Source organism: Vitis vinifera, chromosome 14, assembly GCF_030704535.1.
Source record: "Vitis vinifera cultivar Pinot Noir 40024 chromosome 14, ASM3070453v1".
Classification (NCBI taxonomy): Eukaryota; Viridiplantae; Streptophyta; class Magnoliopsida; order Vitales; family Vitaceae; genus Vitis; species Vitis vinifera.
Window position 1 is genome coordinate 5084356 of NC_081818.1, and position 14795 is coordinate 5099150.

A 14795-nucleotide genomic window follows, 5' to 3' on the forward strand; every position below is an offset into this window, starting at 1 on the left:
AGTAGCTTAATAAGTGTTTGAGGTAACTGTTTGACCATAAGGAGTCTTTGTAATTGTTGGAAGAATAAGTATCTTATTCTTTTCCTTACATTTCTATTATCGCATATAGTGTTTACAATCTCACTTAAATCTCAGAACTTACAATATTTAAGAAGATATTTAACCAAGGGTGCTTTTTATTTGGTAAGAAAGATATATTTTTAGAAAGATATACCAATTCATCAAATATTTTGTATAGATATCAAAATAGAAATTTGAGCCATTTCCAAAAAAAAGTCATAAATTATTTTATCGTTTTGATAAAAAAAAGTGTGAAAGTAAGTTGTTTATTGCAAAATGGTCTCCCTCCTCAATTTGGATGAAATAAACTTAATGTGTTTCACATAGTCTTTTTTAACACTTAAATTTTTATTTTTTAGTATTAGAAAAATCATAAATACTTTTCAGAATCATTGTCAAATGCATTCTTAAAAATGTCTACATTACCTATAACCCAGGTAACTATAGTCATCAAACCATTTGGTATACCATATGATGAGAAGAATCATCCATACTTGTGGGTGTGACATTTGTATGTGATGCAAATGTACTATTGAGAGAGTGAACGTAATAACTTATTTTTCATGTATTTATATTCAATGTAAAAAATAGTTTTCTTAACCTTTTTTCATAAAATATTATATATTTATATTCAATGTAAAAGTTTTTAAAATATTCTCTATATTTTAAATTATTTTTAAGAATATTATATAAAAAATAATTAAAATGCCTAAAATTTACTATAAAAATAGCTTATTTTAAAAATAAATTATCAAAAAACTGTTTTTATTTTAAAAAATAAAAATAAATTAAATAAAAAAGGTGTAAATGTAAAGCGATCTCCCATCACCAGCATGTTGAAGTTGACCCCCTCATTGATTTGCCATACTTGGTTGAATGCAACTATCATAAGATGAAAAGAGAACATCTACCACATCCACCACATATGGGGCATCGCCTCTCTGACCATCCGGTGTGACCAAGCATCCACCCAACGGTCCCAACCAACTGCCCGACAAGTATCAACACTTGGTTGCTGCAATGTCTTAACCATTTTGAAAAACATATTAAAAATATTTTTTAAAATATAACTCTTTCAAATTTGTGATGGTTACATCAATTAAAAGTTATCCTTTAAAAAGACTATTTCAGTCCAAGTTTTGAATTTATATTTTTTTTTAAAAAAACTTTAAAAGTCAATTGAAGTTATGTTTTAAAAAAATAACTTTCTATCAAAGTCCTCCTAATTATGGTATGCTTAAAAATATTTTTTTGAAAACACTTTTTTTCTAAAATCCCACGTCCTGGTCTCCAACAATGAGAAAGGAAATTAGAAGTCAAGACTTACAAAAGTAAACGAGAGTTCATACAAAAGTAATAATGCTGTGCTATAGAAATTTAATAATAATAATAATAATTTTTAAGAGTGTAAAGATATTGTTTTTCCCATTTTTGTAAACCTTGAATTAGTTGTATTCAATTCACTAAAACAATAATTTAAATGAAATATGATATCCTGGAATATTGTGGGACATTCTTCATCGTCCAGTAAGATCGCAAGGCTTGGCCCATCCAAAGAGCCATGTAGCATAATCCATTCATCAATCTATATTTATCAAAAAATTTATTAAAATTATCTTAAATTTCTTTAATACAATAATATTTATTCATTTAAAAAAAATTAAAAGTACTTTACAACCTGTGCCATTACATTCAAATAAATAGTTAAATCATTTTCAAATTTCATTTTCAAGATGGACAAAAAAATTAAATATTTATTTTAAATAAAATTTTATGTAAATTATTTTATTTTGATGTTATTTTCCCGAGTGTCACTAAAATGGTTATGTTGATAATTTCTATTAAAAGTTATATTTATAATTTATCTCATTGAATTCATTTTTATTCAAAACCATTTATTAAATATTGTAAATTGATTATATATATAAGGGAATTTATAGTAAATTTTAAAAATAGGATTAATATGATAAATTTTAAAAATAGTTTAAAAATAAAAGAATAATAAAAATTAAAAATTAAAAATTAAAATAAACGATAATTCCACTCGAAGACAAAATGGGCTATAAATCTTCGCCCATAACAATAAAATTGTTTCGCCCATAACAATAAAATTGTTAGGCACTTTTTTTTTTTCCCAATAAATGGGTGATTTTTTCAAGATTTCCTTCCACCGAGATTTCCTTCCTATTTTTCATTTCTGAAAAGATTTCCTCCATTCCCTTCGGTTTCTACAAAAGTACAGATTTTTTTAAAATATTTATTAAAACGTTGTTGTCCCCAAAATACTTCTAAAACTAAGACAATTTGAATGGGATTCCATGTGGATAGCATATGCTGAAAAGACGAGTTCAATGTAAAATAAGAACTCTTCTTTTCAATTCATCTGTTCAAAAGATGAGTTCAATGTAAAATTTGAACTCCTCTTTTTAATAGATGAGTTCAGTGTAAAATTCAGAACTTGTTTATTGAAAAGATGAGTTCAATGTAAAATTTGAATTCGTCTTTTCAATCAATGAGTTCACATATGAGTTTTTATTTGCATACCTCTACTAAATAACTGAGATCTTTGATTCAAATCAGTAAGCGTCACACTCAAATGGAAAATTTTTTTTTTATATAAATATACACACTCAACCATAACACATTAATATTATCTATCTATGAATTTTCAGCCAATAACAAAACTTGTCCTGAAATTTTTCCACAAGTTATTACCAATAAACTATATAGGATCCATGAAAATGTTATTACCAGTAAAATATCACATTCTAGTAAAATGTTTAGTGTAACAATCTCAGATGGAATATTAAACTCCAATTTTCCCCTACCATAACTAACCATCATTTTGACTTCATCTTGAGGCAAACCGTATAACACACCCTCTGGCCCCTTTATGGTATAATTGCCTTGCTCAGGAAGCTTAGTTGCATCACATTTCAGATGAAATGGGTAACAAATAGCTGCCCCAATTTAATCTGCATTCTCGGCATTTACCAAAGATTTTTCTATCCTTATCCACAAAACTTATTAAAACCAAATGAGAAATGTTCGGTTGCTAAAATTCACTTCAATACCCATCATTCAATACTAATCCCATCCTCATTCAAATCACTGTAATTTGTTTGTTAAATAGAAATCATGTTTAATTTCAATACGTTAAAGAACCAATGAGATTTAGGTTGATGTAGAATTCCACTCTGCTTCATCTGAATAACCAGAACAATTTGGGACCATTAACTTTGCTTGCTTTTGCAAACTCTACTGTCTGAATATTAATTTAGTTACATTTTGTCATCATCTTGCAAGGGGATGCTCATCACACCCCACTCCGCATCCAACTTAAAGCGGGCTTCAGAGAACTGAGTGCTTGAAAAGAATGGTTTAAGATTATAGATTTCATAATCCTATGCCTGCTAAAAATGAAACCAGTTCCAAAAGTTAAAGATGGTCGTACTACCATTCAGTTGAATTATATGATGATGATAATGAAGAAGGGTTCTAATTTCATTACCTTGCTTTGCAACTCCTGCGCTTTCACATCAATATGGGTAATTCCTGAACTTGACCTATATACGATTTCTTCAAGGTGCAGCAGCAGGCGAGCCCTGTTGGGAGATACAGGAGTTGTTCATTGTAATCCTTTTTGAAGGTCATGTACCTTTTGAAGCTTTGCAACAAATCCAAATAGTTTTAAACCAATTATCTGGGAAATGAACTATTTGGTAGACTTGAAAATTTTATGTAACAAGCTGTAATTGATTCTTGGAAAGGCAGAATTTCTCATGTTTAAACAAGTCAAATCATTTACATGAATCCCCCAAGTATGGCCATTGTTAACTTCTCCTACTTAGCATCTATAGAAATCCCAAATTCATGACAAATCAATAAACCAGAAAATTCCACCTTCCAAACCTCATTTTCAGAAGTTTCAAATGTTGTTGACAGAACCCGAACCTGACCAACCAAATCGACGATGGCTGTTTGGAACCAGCACTGGTTTAGAATGGAGTAGGGTAGACTTGAGGAACAGCTCACCTATCTTATATAAACAAGCTAAAAACAAGTCATATTTTGAAACCCAACAGCTTTACGACACATGCTCCTACATTACATTTTCCTAATTCATCACAACAATGAGAAATGAAAGCAATAGAAAATGACGCAACTTATGTTTGTAGGCAAATCTTTGATGTGCCCAAAAAATCAGTGCTAATTAGCCAGACTGAAAACCTAACTAGCATTGGTGACATGCACGAGCCACACATAAGCCAAAACATCAATGAGCGCTGAGTAATAAAAAATGGACAACAAACTTCCAAGGGATGAAACTCATAATTCAGTACATTGTGCCCAAGGCATTTTTCAGAAGAATTGTCCAGAAGCGAAAAAACCTCCCAACACATAATAATTAAAGAATCGGTATTCAAATCAATAGATGCTAAACATGGTTAGAGTAAAAGAAAGAATAAGAGGTACGAATTGAAGAAGTAGCCATACAGAGTTGAGCAGAATTAATTGACCTGGGAATAAAATTAAATTTTATGTTATCAATTTCAACCTAATCCTCCTCGATTTGATTTAAATTAGTTGAAATTTTTCCTTACATCACATAAAGAATAAAATTAAAATCCTTGAACATTTATGTATGATCTTCACCTTAACACCAAATGTCAAAAGCAAAATGTATTCACCGACATCCACACAAGAATAATCTGTGCTTATAAAATTCAAATTAAAAAAATTACAACAATATTTTGAGATAAGTGCATGCAAAATTTACTGGGTTGAAGAAAGATGGATCAAGATACTGAACCTGGTTGTTTGCAGCATCTATAGCCTGATTGACTAAGGGAAGACCCTCATTAGTAACACACGCACCATGGAAATTCTCAAAAGTTTCAGCAAGTGAAAATGATCATATAGCAGATGCACTTTTTGAAGAATAAACCAACTCACCTATATAAATATACTAAAAACAGGTTTGAGGTATTTTATGGTAGAGTCTATATATTCTGGAAAGATCATCCACCTAATACAAAAATAAATGGAAAATTTATATATGATTTGTTTGAAAATTGTCAGAGCACAAATTTTTTAAGAAATCAACTGGCGGGATTCTGCAAAATACCTTGTCATCTCTGAGCGAGGCATGGCAGCCAGTTTACTCCTTTTCAAGCAACTGGTTTGCATATACCACTAACAACTCAATTTGCACTTTCTACACAAAAAAAAAAAAAAAAAAAGAAGAAAAGAAACAAATAGCATTAATGAAATTGAAAACAAACAGAAGCTTACTGAAACCTAAAATATCAAGAATTTAGAACATCCATTAATCAGATTTACAAATTACTCCATGAACATCCAGTTATTTATTTTTTAATGAGAACGGTTTTATTGCATGCTTTACCTTAATTTGAAATCAAACAATGGAAAATGAAATAAAGTTGGAAAACAACATTTTGGAAACAAAAAACTAACCTTCACCGAGTCTTTACCAAACAATGGATGAGATAGTTTGTGTCATCCCACCCTCATTTGCACATATTCAGGACCCTCCACTTGCATAACAAGAAACCCCAAATTTGAAAATTTTCTAAAATAAACACAGACCTAATTAGAAAAAGACGAGGAAAAATTCAAAAAGATAATTTTCAAGCTTACCTTGCCGACGGTCGAAAATGGTGAAAACTCTTGTGGTTTATGAAGGCCAAAAGCAAAAGTCTTGTGATGCTCCAACTAACTCTTGCACGAAATGGAGTGAAATGAAGTTAGAATCTGAAAACGTAGAAAGAGGATTAGGGTTTTCAGAAAAGGGGAGAAAGGAAACACTTAACAGATGAAGTTATTAGAAAAAGAAGGTGACAGAAAGCAAAAATGGAGAGAAAATCCATGGTCTACAGTAACAAGATCCATAGAATGAAGAGTAAGATGAGCAGATAATCTGACTGAATGAGGAAAAAGAGACAATAACTTGACAAGTCCTGCTCAGCAGCCCACAATCATAGAAATTAGGTGAATCGAGTGAAGAAGATTAGGGTGAAGAAAAGGGAATAGGGTTTTCAGAAAATGAAAAAAATGAAGAAGAGGGGGTTTTCATAAATGGGGAATAGGGATTTTCTAAATCCTAATGGTGCTTATGTGGCACCCATCTGGCAAAATGTGCCGTATTTCTATCAATATTTTCAATGTGCATTTTTAAAAAAATATTATATTTTAATAAAAAATCCTCATTTCCTCTCTATTTTTTGTTTCCTTCCTCTTCCTCCAATTTCCTCCATATTTTTCGGTTCTTTTTGTTAATATTAATGCAAGTAAAAAGAAATTAAAAAAAAAAAGTTTTAATTCATTAATATAAAAAAAAAACTTCAAAAATTTTAAATTAGTATTATCTTCATCTATTTAAAAATAATTAAAAATACATGTAATTTTTAATTAATAATTTAATTATACCTTAAAATATATTTTTTATTTATTATGTCATCAACATCAATTGATAATTAAACTTCTTCACATAAATATTTTTTTTTATTTTATTATTATTATTATTTGAGATATTTTTTCACTACTCCTAATATTTACGCTATTCAAACTACCTCACTTTTATTATAAGGTATTTCTTCATAAAGAAAAATACTCAAATAATAATAAATTAACAATAATAATTGTCAACTAATGTTGATGACTTGGTAAAAGAGGTATTTTAAATAATAATGAGATGACTTATTAAAATGTATATATATTTCAAATTATTTTTAAATATAAATAAAATATATGCAATTTTTTTGGGATTAAAAGAACTCATTAAGTAAATGAAGTTGATTTATTTGATTAAAATAAAAATAATAAAATTTATAATTTTCCTAATTAAACTAATATCTTATTTTCTTTTTTTTCACCGGTCTTCATGTGTACTTTCTCATACTCTTAACCAAATAATAAATATTAAAACTTGTAGAAAACAAAATACTAATAATTTATATTAGTATTTATGCCAATTAGGATCTCATTTTCTTTTTTTTTTCTTTTTTAACTTCTATTTCATCCTCACTTTGTGAAATTATTTCTCAATCAAGGTTTAAAATATCCGATGTATTATATCCTTGATATATTCAATATTCATGTATCCTAAAATTTAGGAAGATATATTTATCAACTGATTTTTTTTTTTTTTTTTTTTTGCCTTTCAATCAATATTTTACTGATATTTTTGGATATTATATCATATTTCACCGATTTTTTTATTATTAAATAAATTAATTCTAATTATTTTATTTTTAAATTTGATTTAATTTATTACCAAAAATATAAAATATAATTTTTGTAATAGATCTTTTTATATAATCTATATATTTATTAAATATAAAAAATATAAATGTTAAAAGAATTATATATATTTATCCCAAGCAATACCATTTTTACTAATACAACATTTTACATTCCTAAACTACCTTCCCTTATTCCTTCCCCCTTTCTCTCATCTCCAACCTCATTTTCTAATTGCACATTTTTTTTCTTTTTTTTTTTCCCAACCCTCACCCCTCATTTTAGCCTTATTTTTTTTTTTTTTTATCTTCATTTTCATCTCTACCCACCCAACTCCCCACCCCTCATAAACTTTGTTTTTTTTTTCTTTTCATTTCTTTTATTTTTTCACACTCAATTGTTTTTTTATTTCTTTTTATATTTTAAAACAAAATAATTTCTTTAAATAATAAATTATAAAATGATTTTTTCACCAAAAGTATATTATGTAAAATGATTTTATTATATTCAATATTTTAATGTGAAATTCATAACTCAATTTTTATAAATAAAAATTTAATTATTAAAATTTTAAAATAAACAATATTTAATTAGAATGGTTTTTTAAAAAATATATTTTTTATTGTGTTCAATGTAATTATTATAAGCAAAAAAATTTATGTCATGAAGAATTTTCTAATTATTATAAAGGAAAAGTAATTTAGTAACTATTATAAACAAAAAAAAAAAATTGATTTTTATAATTATTATAAGCAAAAAATTTAGTCCAACCACGGCCTTTGGTGGTCACCGACTTTGATCTCTACTCCAAACCCTAACCGTCGCCGCCTCCCTGGAGGCCAAAGCCCCACCCGTCGTAGTTTTTATTTATTTATTTATTTTTATAAATATAAATATATATATATATATATATATATATAAATCTTACTTAAAAATTATTATCAAATGATTGAATTTTATCATTCATTGTATTTCGTATGTGATTCAAAGTCTTAATCAACTATAATCTAGGTTTAATATATATATATATATATATATATATATATATCAATTTTTTTAAATAATTTTAAAATGTCTATTTTTACTTAATATCCACCAATTTATCTCAATTATGATATATCCGACATATCTATAGAATCGAAGTACATATGTGATTACCAATATTTTTATCATTGAATGCAATTGACAAATTTATCAAAATAAAAGATTTAATTGAGTAAAAAGATGAAATTATCTCATATTTATAAATTTAACCCCTCTCATATTGTTTGAAGAGTAACCTATTTTGATATAAATGCCCTTTATTATTTCAAGTATTTACATGTATGTTTTAAAAGAAAAAGTTATTTATATAAATTAAGGATATTTTTATCAAAATGAGGCCAACAAACAATAAAGAATTGGATTTCTAAAACTGGATTTTCAATAACCTTTTTAATTAAATAACCCAAAATAAAATCATAAACTCTATGATTTTTATTAATTAAATTAATGAATTATTTTCCTTTTCCCATTTTTATAAAAGTATTTATTTTGTAGATTCTTACAAAAAAAAATATATAAATGATTTTATCCATTATCCACCAAACAATACCTTGTTTTGCCTTTCCTTAGTTTCTATTTTTGAAATTATTCCATTTATGCTTTAAGAAAATTAACATAATTTAAAAACAAAATACTAAATTCCCTATATAATTAATTAATTAAATTAATTTCTTATTTTTCTTTTATCTTTTCCATCTTGATCAAATATTTTTTAGCCCAAATTTTAAGAAAAAAAATTATAACCAATAAAAGGATAAAACAATAAATCAAGGATATTCCAAGTTTCCTTTTTGCCTCCCTTTGGCCAGAAATTATTAAATTCAATTCATTGCTTGTCTATTTATCTATTTAAAAAATATTTTAATTTTTTTTCTTTTATATGTTTTATCTTTAAAAATAGCAAGCCTTCTACATGTATTTTTAATTTTATGAAAAAAAAATTATATCCACCGTGTTAATATATTATTTCTATTAAAAATTAATTATTTTTATTTTTATTTTCAAAAAAAAAATCAGATCTTTTATCTAAATAGAAAATAGGAAAATTAAGCACAAGATAGTGGTACATGATAGGTGAGATTCGAGAAAAGGTCATTTATCCAAACAGAAAATAGGAAAATTAAGCGCAAGATAGTGGTAGGTGAGAATAGAGACTAAAATGAGCCGATTCTTACCCTTACTCTTCACTTCTATAAATTGCTCAGTCTTCACTCACTATCCTGTCTACCACTCTCTACTTTCTCTCTCTAAAAAGGGGTGTTCTGAGGTGAGCTTCGTCTTCTCTCTTCTTCCGTTTCTAGGGTTTGCCTTCTTGATTTTTCTCCATCATTAGGGTCTTGCTTCTTCGATCCGATTCATGTAATTTTTTTTGCTAGGTTTCAATTTTTTGTAGCTGTTCTGTGAGTTTTGGGTTTGATTTTGTGTTGATCTGGTGTTTTGTCGAGGATCTGTTTATTTATTTTTATTTTTTATTTTTTATACACGATGCATTTAGATTTTTGTGTTGTGTTCATTTCTTATATGTATATATTGTGATTTTTAGTATAGTTGACCATAGATATTCGGATTCTGTTGCTAGATTGTGTTTCATTTTTGTTGTATGAATTTGTGAATAAATGAGTTTTTAGCAGATCTCTTCAGTTCTGTTGGAAAACTTTGAATTTTTTTTCTTTTTTTTTTCCCTCTTAAGGGAGGTTTTTTTTTTTCAAAATTATTTCTGCGTTTTGGTGAATTTGATGGGTAATCTTATTTGTTCCTATGCCTTTTAGTGGTGGAAGTTATACATATATGTCATTACTTCCTTCTAATATTGAATTGCTTTGTGTATTACATGTTATAGCGTGGCTAAAGGGTGTTTTTATTTTTTATAATTTAGTTTAATTTTTTATAATTTCGCTTCTTTTGTTGAAATTTTGTGTGAGCTTCTCTTTCTTGGTAAAATGCACTGAACCCTTTTTCTACAAAAAGGGGGAAAAAAAAAGGAGAAGACCGAAGACAAAGAAATGAAAGAAAACGAAGAAAAAGAATATTGTTGTCTGTCCAAGGTATAGAACACGTCTGTTGTCTTTTATATCATGGTTCTAAAAAAGCTGAGGTATCATTGTGAATGTGGATTGCATATCATATTTTAGGAACATGACCGTGTCTTCATTTATGGAGATTTTTGGGCCTCTGAGAAGAGTAAAAAAAAATTAAAGTACTTGTCGCTTGCTTATTTTAATTTGGGATTTTCTGGGAGATTCTGTAGAAGCAGTGGTTTTTTTTTTTTTTTTCTGAATGCATTGTGCCAAATTGGAGTTAAAATTATGTAGTAATGCACTAATTTGTATCCCATCTCTAATGGGTAGAGTAGGAGGATTATATTTTAATTTGTGTATGGACTATACCTTTCCCTTGGTGGTAGCAAATCATTATTTATTCCAAAAATTTTGGTAAGTGTTTTGCTTTCCATTTATTTTCTTTTGCTTTTATCATTGGATTGATTATTGATTTCAATCCAAACATTTTATATGTAAATGAAACCTCTTTATCAGTTGCTATAATTTTAAAAATATTGTGGTTTCTCATACAATAGGGCGCTTTTAAGTTTGTATTTCTTACTATTTTGTCTCTTAGATCACATAGAAAATGGTGAAGGCTGTTGCTGTTCTTAACAGTAATGAGGGTGCTTGTGGAACTATCTACTTTGCTGAAGAAGGAGATGGTAATCAAGAAATCTACCAAGTTTCTCTGGATAAGTAATGAAATTTAGATTGCTATATTTGCCTATAAATTCATTGTTTTTTTCTCAATTCTTTAGGTTCGACTACAGTGACTGGGAGTCTTTCTGGCCTTAAGCCTGGACTTCATGGCTTCCATGTGCATGCCCTTGGGGACACAACAAATGGTTGCATGTCAACTGGTATTGTCTGATTATTGGTTACTTTATTTTTTACATCCTTTGCCATTGGGTTAGACTTACACTCTTTAGATTTCCTGCATGTTTCTTTTTAGCTTAAGTATTTAGATTACTTATTTATTTATTATTTACAGGACCTCATTTCAATCCTGCTGGAAAAGAGCATGGTGCTCCTGAAGACGAGAATCGTCATGCTGGTGATTTAGGAAATGTCATTGTTGGTGAGGATGGTATGTACTATGTACTTCATTGTAATTAACTATTACTAGAATACCATTAGAAGCATTATTATTGTTTGCCCGGCATTGCTACTTTTTAGGCAATCATTTTTCTTAGATCCTTGTATAGATATCAAGCTATGAGATATGAATGGAATATCTGGATTGTATATCTAGTTCAGTTATGTTATTTAAACTTTCTTAGTCATTAAGGTGTTTTCATTTGATTGTGTGCTTTTCAGGTACTGTTAATTTCAAAATTGTTGACAAGCAGGTAGGTTTTTTTTTTTTACCACTTTGTCTTCTTTTTCTTTTTATTCTTTTTACCAGCTAGGTTGAAATTTGGTTCTTGTTATCTAAAAAATGTATTTGTCTCTGTTTAAAGATTCCTCTCACTGGATCAAACTCCATTGTTGGAAGGGCTGTTGTTGTCCATGCTGATCCTGATGATCTTGGAAAGGGTAAGCTGTAAAACTTCTATCTATAAAGCTTTTTTTTTCAGGTGTTTCGATTTTGTGCTACTGTTATTCTATGCCCTGTGGATTACTAATGGATAAGAATGAACAGTCCAGTCCTAGCTTATGACAAATGTTAATTTATATTTTGCTGGAACATTATTAAGTTCCATCTTACAGAGTTTGGACAAACGTATGTATACTTATTCCATCATTTTGTGCACAGTAATTATTTTTATTCTTATCATGGGTGCTATGCAGGATGACTATTTTTATTAATCTGATACAAGCTGTGCAAGATGAATTTTAGAGAAAAGAAATGCTTTGAAAATAGAATCAGTTGTGTTTTACAATTATGCCTTTGTTGAGTCAATAAGGAGGCATTTGAAGTTACCTCATTTTTACAAGGAAGTACTAATATACTACACTAAATCGGGGGATTCTAAGTTAAATATTAGAAACCCACAGGGAGATTTTTGAAATATCGCTGAGATCCAAGTCATCCGACACCCAGCCTGCCTTAAAAATCAAGCTGAAAAATTCAGTTTATCCATTGCATGGTTGACATCTGTGTGAGAACTTAAATATCCATCTCATCCTCGCTTAACATTGTTAACGAAGTTCATGTTTGGATTAGGGGTAAAATGGGCCTTACTTTTATTAGAACTGAAAGCTTCTTCACAAAATAGAAGTAGGTTTTGTTGACATCACAAATTTTATGTGATGTGAGTGATTGCAAAAGAGGGGTTCTAAGAGTTATGGTTTAAAGTTATTCTGACTCCCTTTTGGGCTTCTGCTATGATCTCCAGAAGCCACATATGCTAGCTGCTGGAGCATTATTAAGTTTTTCGGGCCCTGGTATCGAGGTTGATTTGTTCCTTGATATATGCTTGCCAATCACCAGTACCATTTGGTTAGAAGAGAATACTTGGCTTGACATCTGTGTGAGAACTTAAATATCCATCTCATCCTCGCTTAACATTGTTAACAAAGTTCATGTTTGGATTAGGGGTAAAATGGGCCTTACTTTTATTAGAACTGAAAGCTTCTTCACAAAATAGAAGTAGGTTTTGTTGACATCACAAATTTTATGTGATGTGAGTGATTGCAAAAGAGGGGTTCTAAGAGTTATGGTTTAAAGTTATTCTGACTCCCTTTTGGGCTTCTGCTATGATCTCCAGAAGCCACATATGCTAGCTGCTGGAGCATTATTAAGTTTTTTGGGCCCTGGTATCGAGGTTGATTGGTTCCTTGATATATGCTTGCCAATCACCAGTACCATTTGGTTAGAAGAGAATACTTGGCTGGTTTAGTCTGTTTTTATTGTTTGGAAAAAAAAAACTCCGAATATGGCCCAAGTGGGAATGGCTTGACGTTGTTAGAATATGGACGTATGTGTTCCTATTTTTCTTATTTTTATTCTTATTTTACCTTTGAGCATATCTTTGCTTTCTGAGCATGCAATAACAGTTTCTTTTCTATATTTTTTCAGGGGGACATGAGCTCAGCAAAAGCACGGGAAATGCTGGTGGCAGAGTAGCCTGTGGTAAGCATATTTCTTTTCTTTTCTTTTCCTTTCCTTTGTAGTGAGAGGGGGGGCTTTGGTTGGTACATGAAAATCAAATCATGCATTTGGTTTTTTTTTTTTTTTCATGTAATTTGAAATGAAATAAGATAAATCACTTTGTTTCTTATGCAATTTTTGTTTGCATTTAAAAATTTTGAGATACTATAATCATTTCAAGTATGAGTGAGTGCTTTCCAATATTTAGTTTTTTTTATTCTCTTTTTTTCCTCCCCACCATAGCAGACTGAGAATTTCTTTTCCAAATTATTATGTGGATAAAACGGAATGATTGCACTATTATTTGTTCTTTAAATGCACTTGTAAGATAAATTTTGTCTACAATGTTATTTGGGATCATCAAAAGATGCATATGGGTTCTCTATTAGACTTCTACATATCTTAGGTTTTTATCTTATTCATTTGTCCCTAAAGTTGTGTGTTCGTTTACCTCTTTGTAGGAGTTATCGGATTGCAAGGCTAAAAAACTAGCTCTACCGACACTCATGGTAAACACATGTAGTTGAAGACATTTGTTTTGTCATGCATGAGAGATCCCTAGACTAGACTCAAAAACTTGAAAGAATAAAGGGAAGAAGGTTGTCCTTTATGGTGTGATGTATGATGTTATGATCTTAAATCTTTTGTGTTATTTCCCAGTTATATCTAAAACTTCCTCTGGTTTTGCATGTCTCACAAGTGTTTTTGGTAGTTCTCTTAGTTTGGATCTGGTAAGGAATGGATTAGTTTGGATCTGGTAAGGAATGGATAAAATAAATTAAGATAGACAAAGATTCAATATGCATTGACATTAAGAATGAAAGTTTGGATGGTGTGTATCAAATAGGGAATAAAACTATGAATATGAAGGTCTAATGTGTTCGGAGTGGGATAGCGAACCATAGCCATGTGGTAGGACCTTGGTTACTAGCCCTTCTAATCAACCTCAACAGATTTAGACTTAAGTGGTATCATCTAAATGTGTCTAGGGATATGTTGTTCTATATTATTCCCGAGTTTAAAAATTTGTGATTTTGGATGGCGATAGCATTGAGATTGCTTGATGGTCCTCTGTTCAACGTTGTTTTTTTATTTATTATATATATATATATATATATATATATATATATATATATATATATATGTATGTATAATTTTGATATTCATAGAAATGTGAAATTGATAACCATCTCTCTCTGGAAGGGAATCCCATGTTACGTTGCGTAGGCATGGACATAGGCTAGTGAATGTGTCGGTTTTAGGTATGAGGTGTGAAACATGAGCTGATTGTG

At 29.2% G+C, this 14795-nt stretch overlaps 1 protein-coding gene and 1 long non-coding RNA gene across 9 annotated transcripts; one reads left to right on the top strand and one right to left on the bottom strand.

Moving 5' to 3' along the window:
• Positions 1 to 3140: 3140 nt before the first annotated feature.
• LOC109123800 (uncharacterized) lies at positions 3141 to 6179 on the bottom strand. 4 transcript variants are annotated; one of them, XR_002031638.2, is made up of 6 exons: positions 5722 to 6179; positions 5539 to 5653; positions 5189 to 5278; positions 5017 to 5089; positions 3572 to 4099; positions 3141 to 3470 (listed from the first exon to the last, which is right to left on the bottom strand). It is a non-coding gene; the product is annotated as an uncharacterized LOC109123800 (long non-coding RNA). The 4 variants fall into 4 exon arrangements; XR_002031640.2 differs by lacking the exon at positions 5017 to 5089 and having other exon boundaries at positions 5722 to 6178; XR_009467653.1 differs by having other exon boundaries at positions 3572 to 5278; positions 5539 to 5618.
• A 3276-nt stretch (positions 6180 to 9455) lies between these two features.
• On the top strand, positions 9456 to 14192 carry LOC100241809 (superoxide dismutase [Cu-Zn]). 5 transcript variants are annotated; one of them, XM_002268440.5, is made up of 8 exons: positions 9456 to 9634; positions 10993 to 11071; positions 11168 to 11269; positions 11401 to 11496; positions 11727 to 11758; positions 11870 to 11945; positions 13432 to 13485; positions 13965 to 14192. In XM_002268440.5, exons 1-8 carry the CDS (start codon positions 9527 to 9529, stop codon positions 13985 to 13987), a joined length of 570 nt encoding a protein of 189 aa, XP_002268476.2. In that variant the 5' UTR covers positions 9456 to 9526; the 3' UTR covers positions 13988 to 14192. The 5 variants fall into 5 exon arrangements, with proteins under 5 accessions (XP_002268476.2, XP_010659986.1, XP_002268436.1 ...); XM_010661684.3 differs by having other exon boundaries at positions 9544 to 9634; positions 10984 to 11071; XM_002268400.4 differs by having other exon boundaries at positions 9571 to 9726; positions 10984 to 11071.
• Positions 14193 to 14795: the final 603 nt, after the last annotated feature.

Coding starts and splice junctions, on each gene's coding strand:
- LOC100241809 (XM_002268440.5), top strand. CDS start 9,527: ATGAGCCGATTCTTACCCTTACTCTTCACTTCTATAAATTGCTCAGTC. Junction 11,072..11,167: donor CTTTGCTGAAGAAGGAGATG/GTAATCAAGAAA, acceptor TCAATTCTTTAG/GTTCGACTACAGTGACTGGG. Junction 11,497..11,726: donor TGTCATTGTTGGTGAGGATG/GTATGTACTATG, acceptor TGTGCTTTTCAG/GTACTGTTAATTTCAAAATT.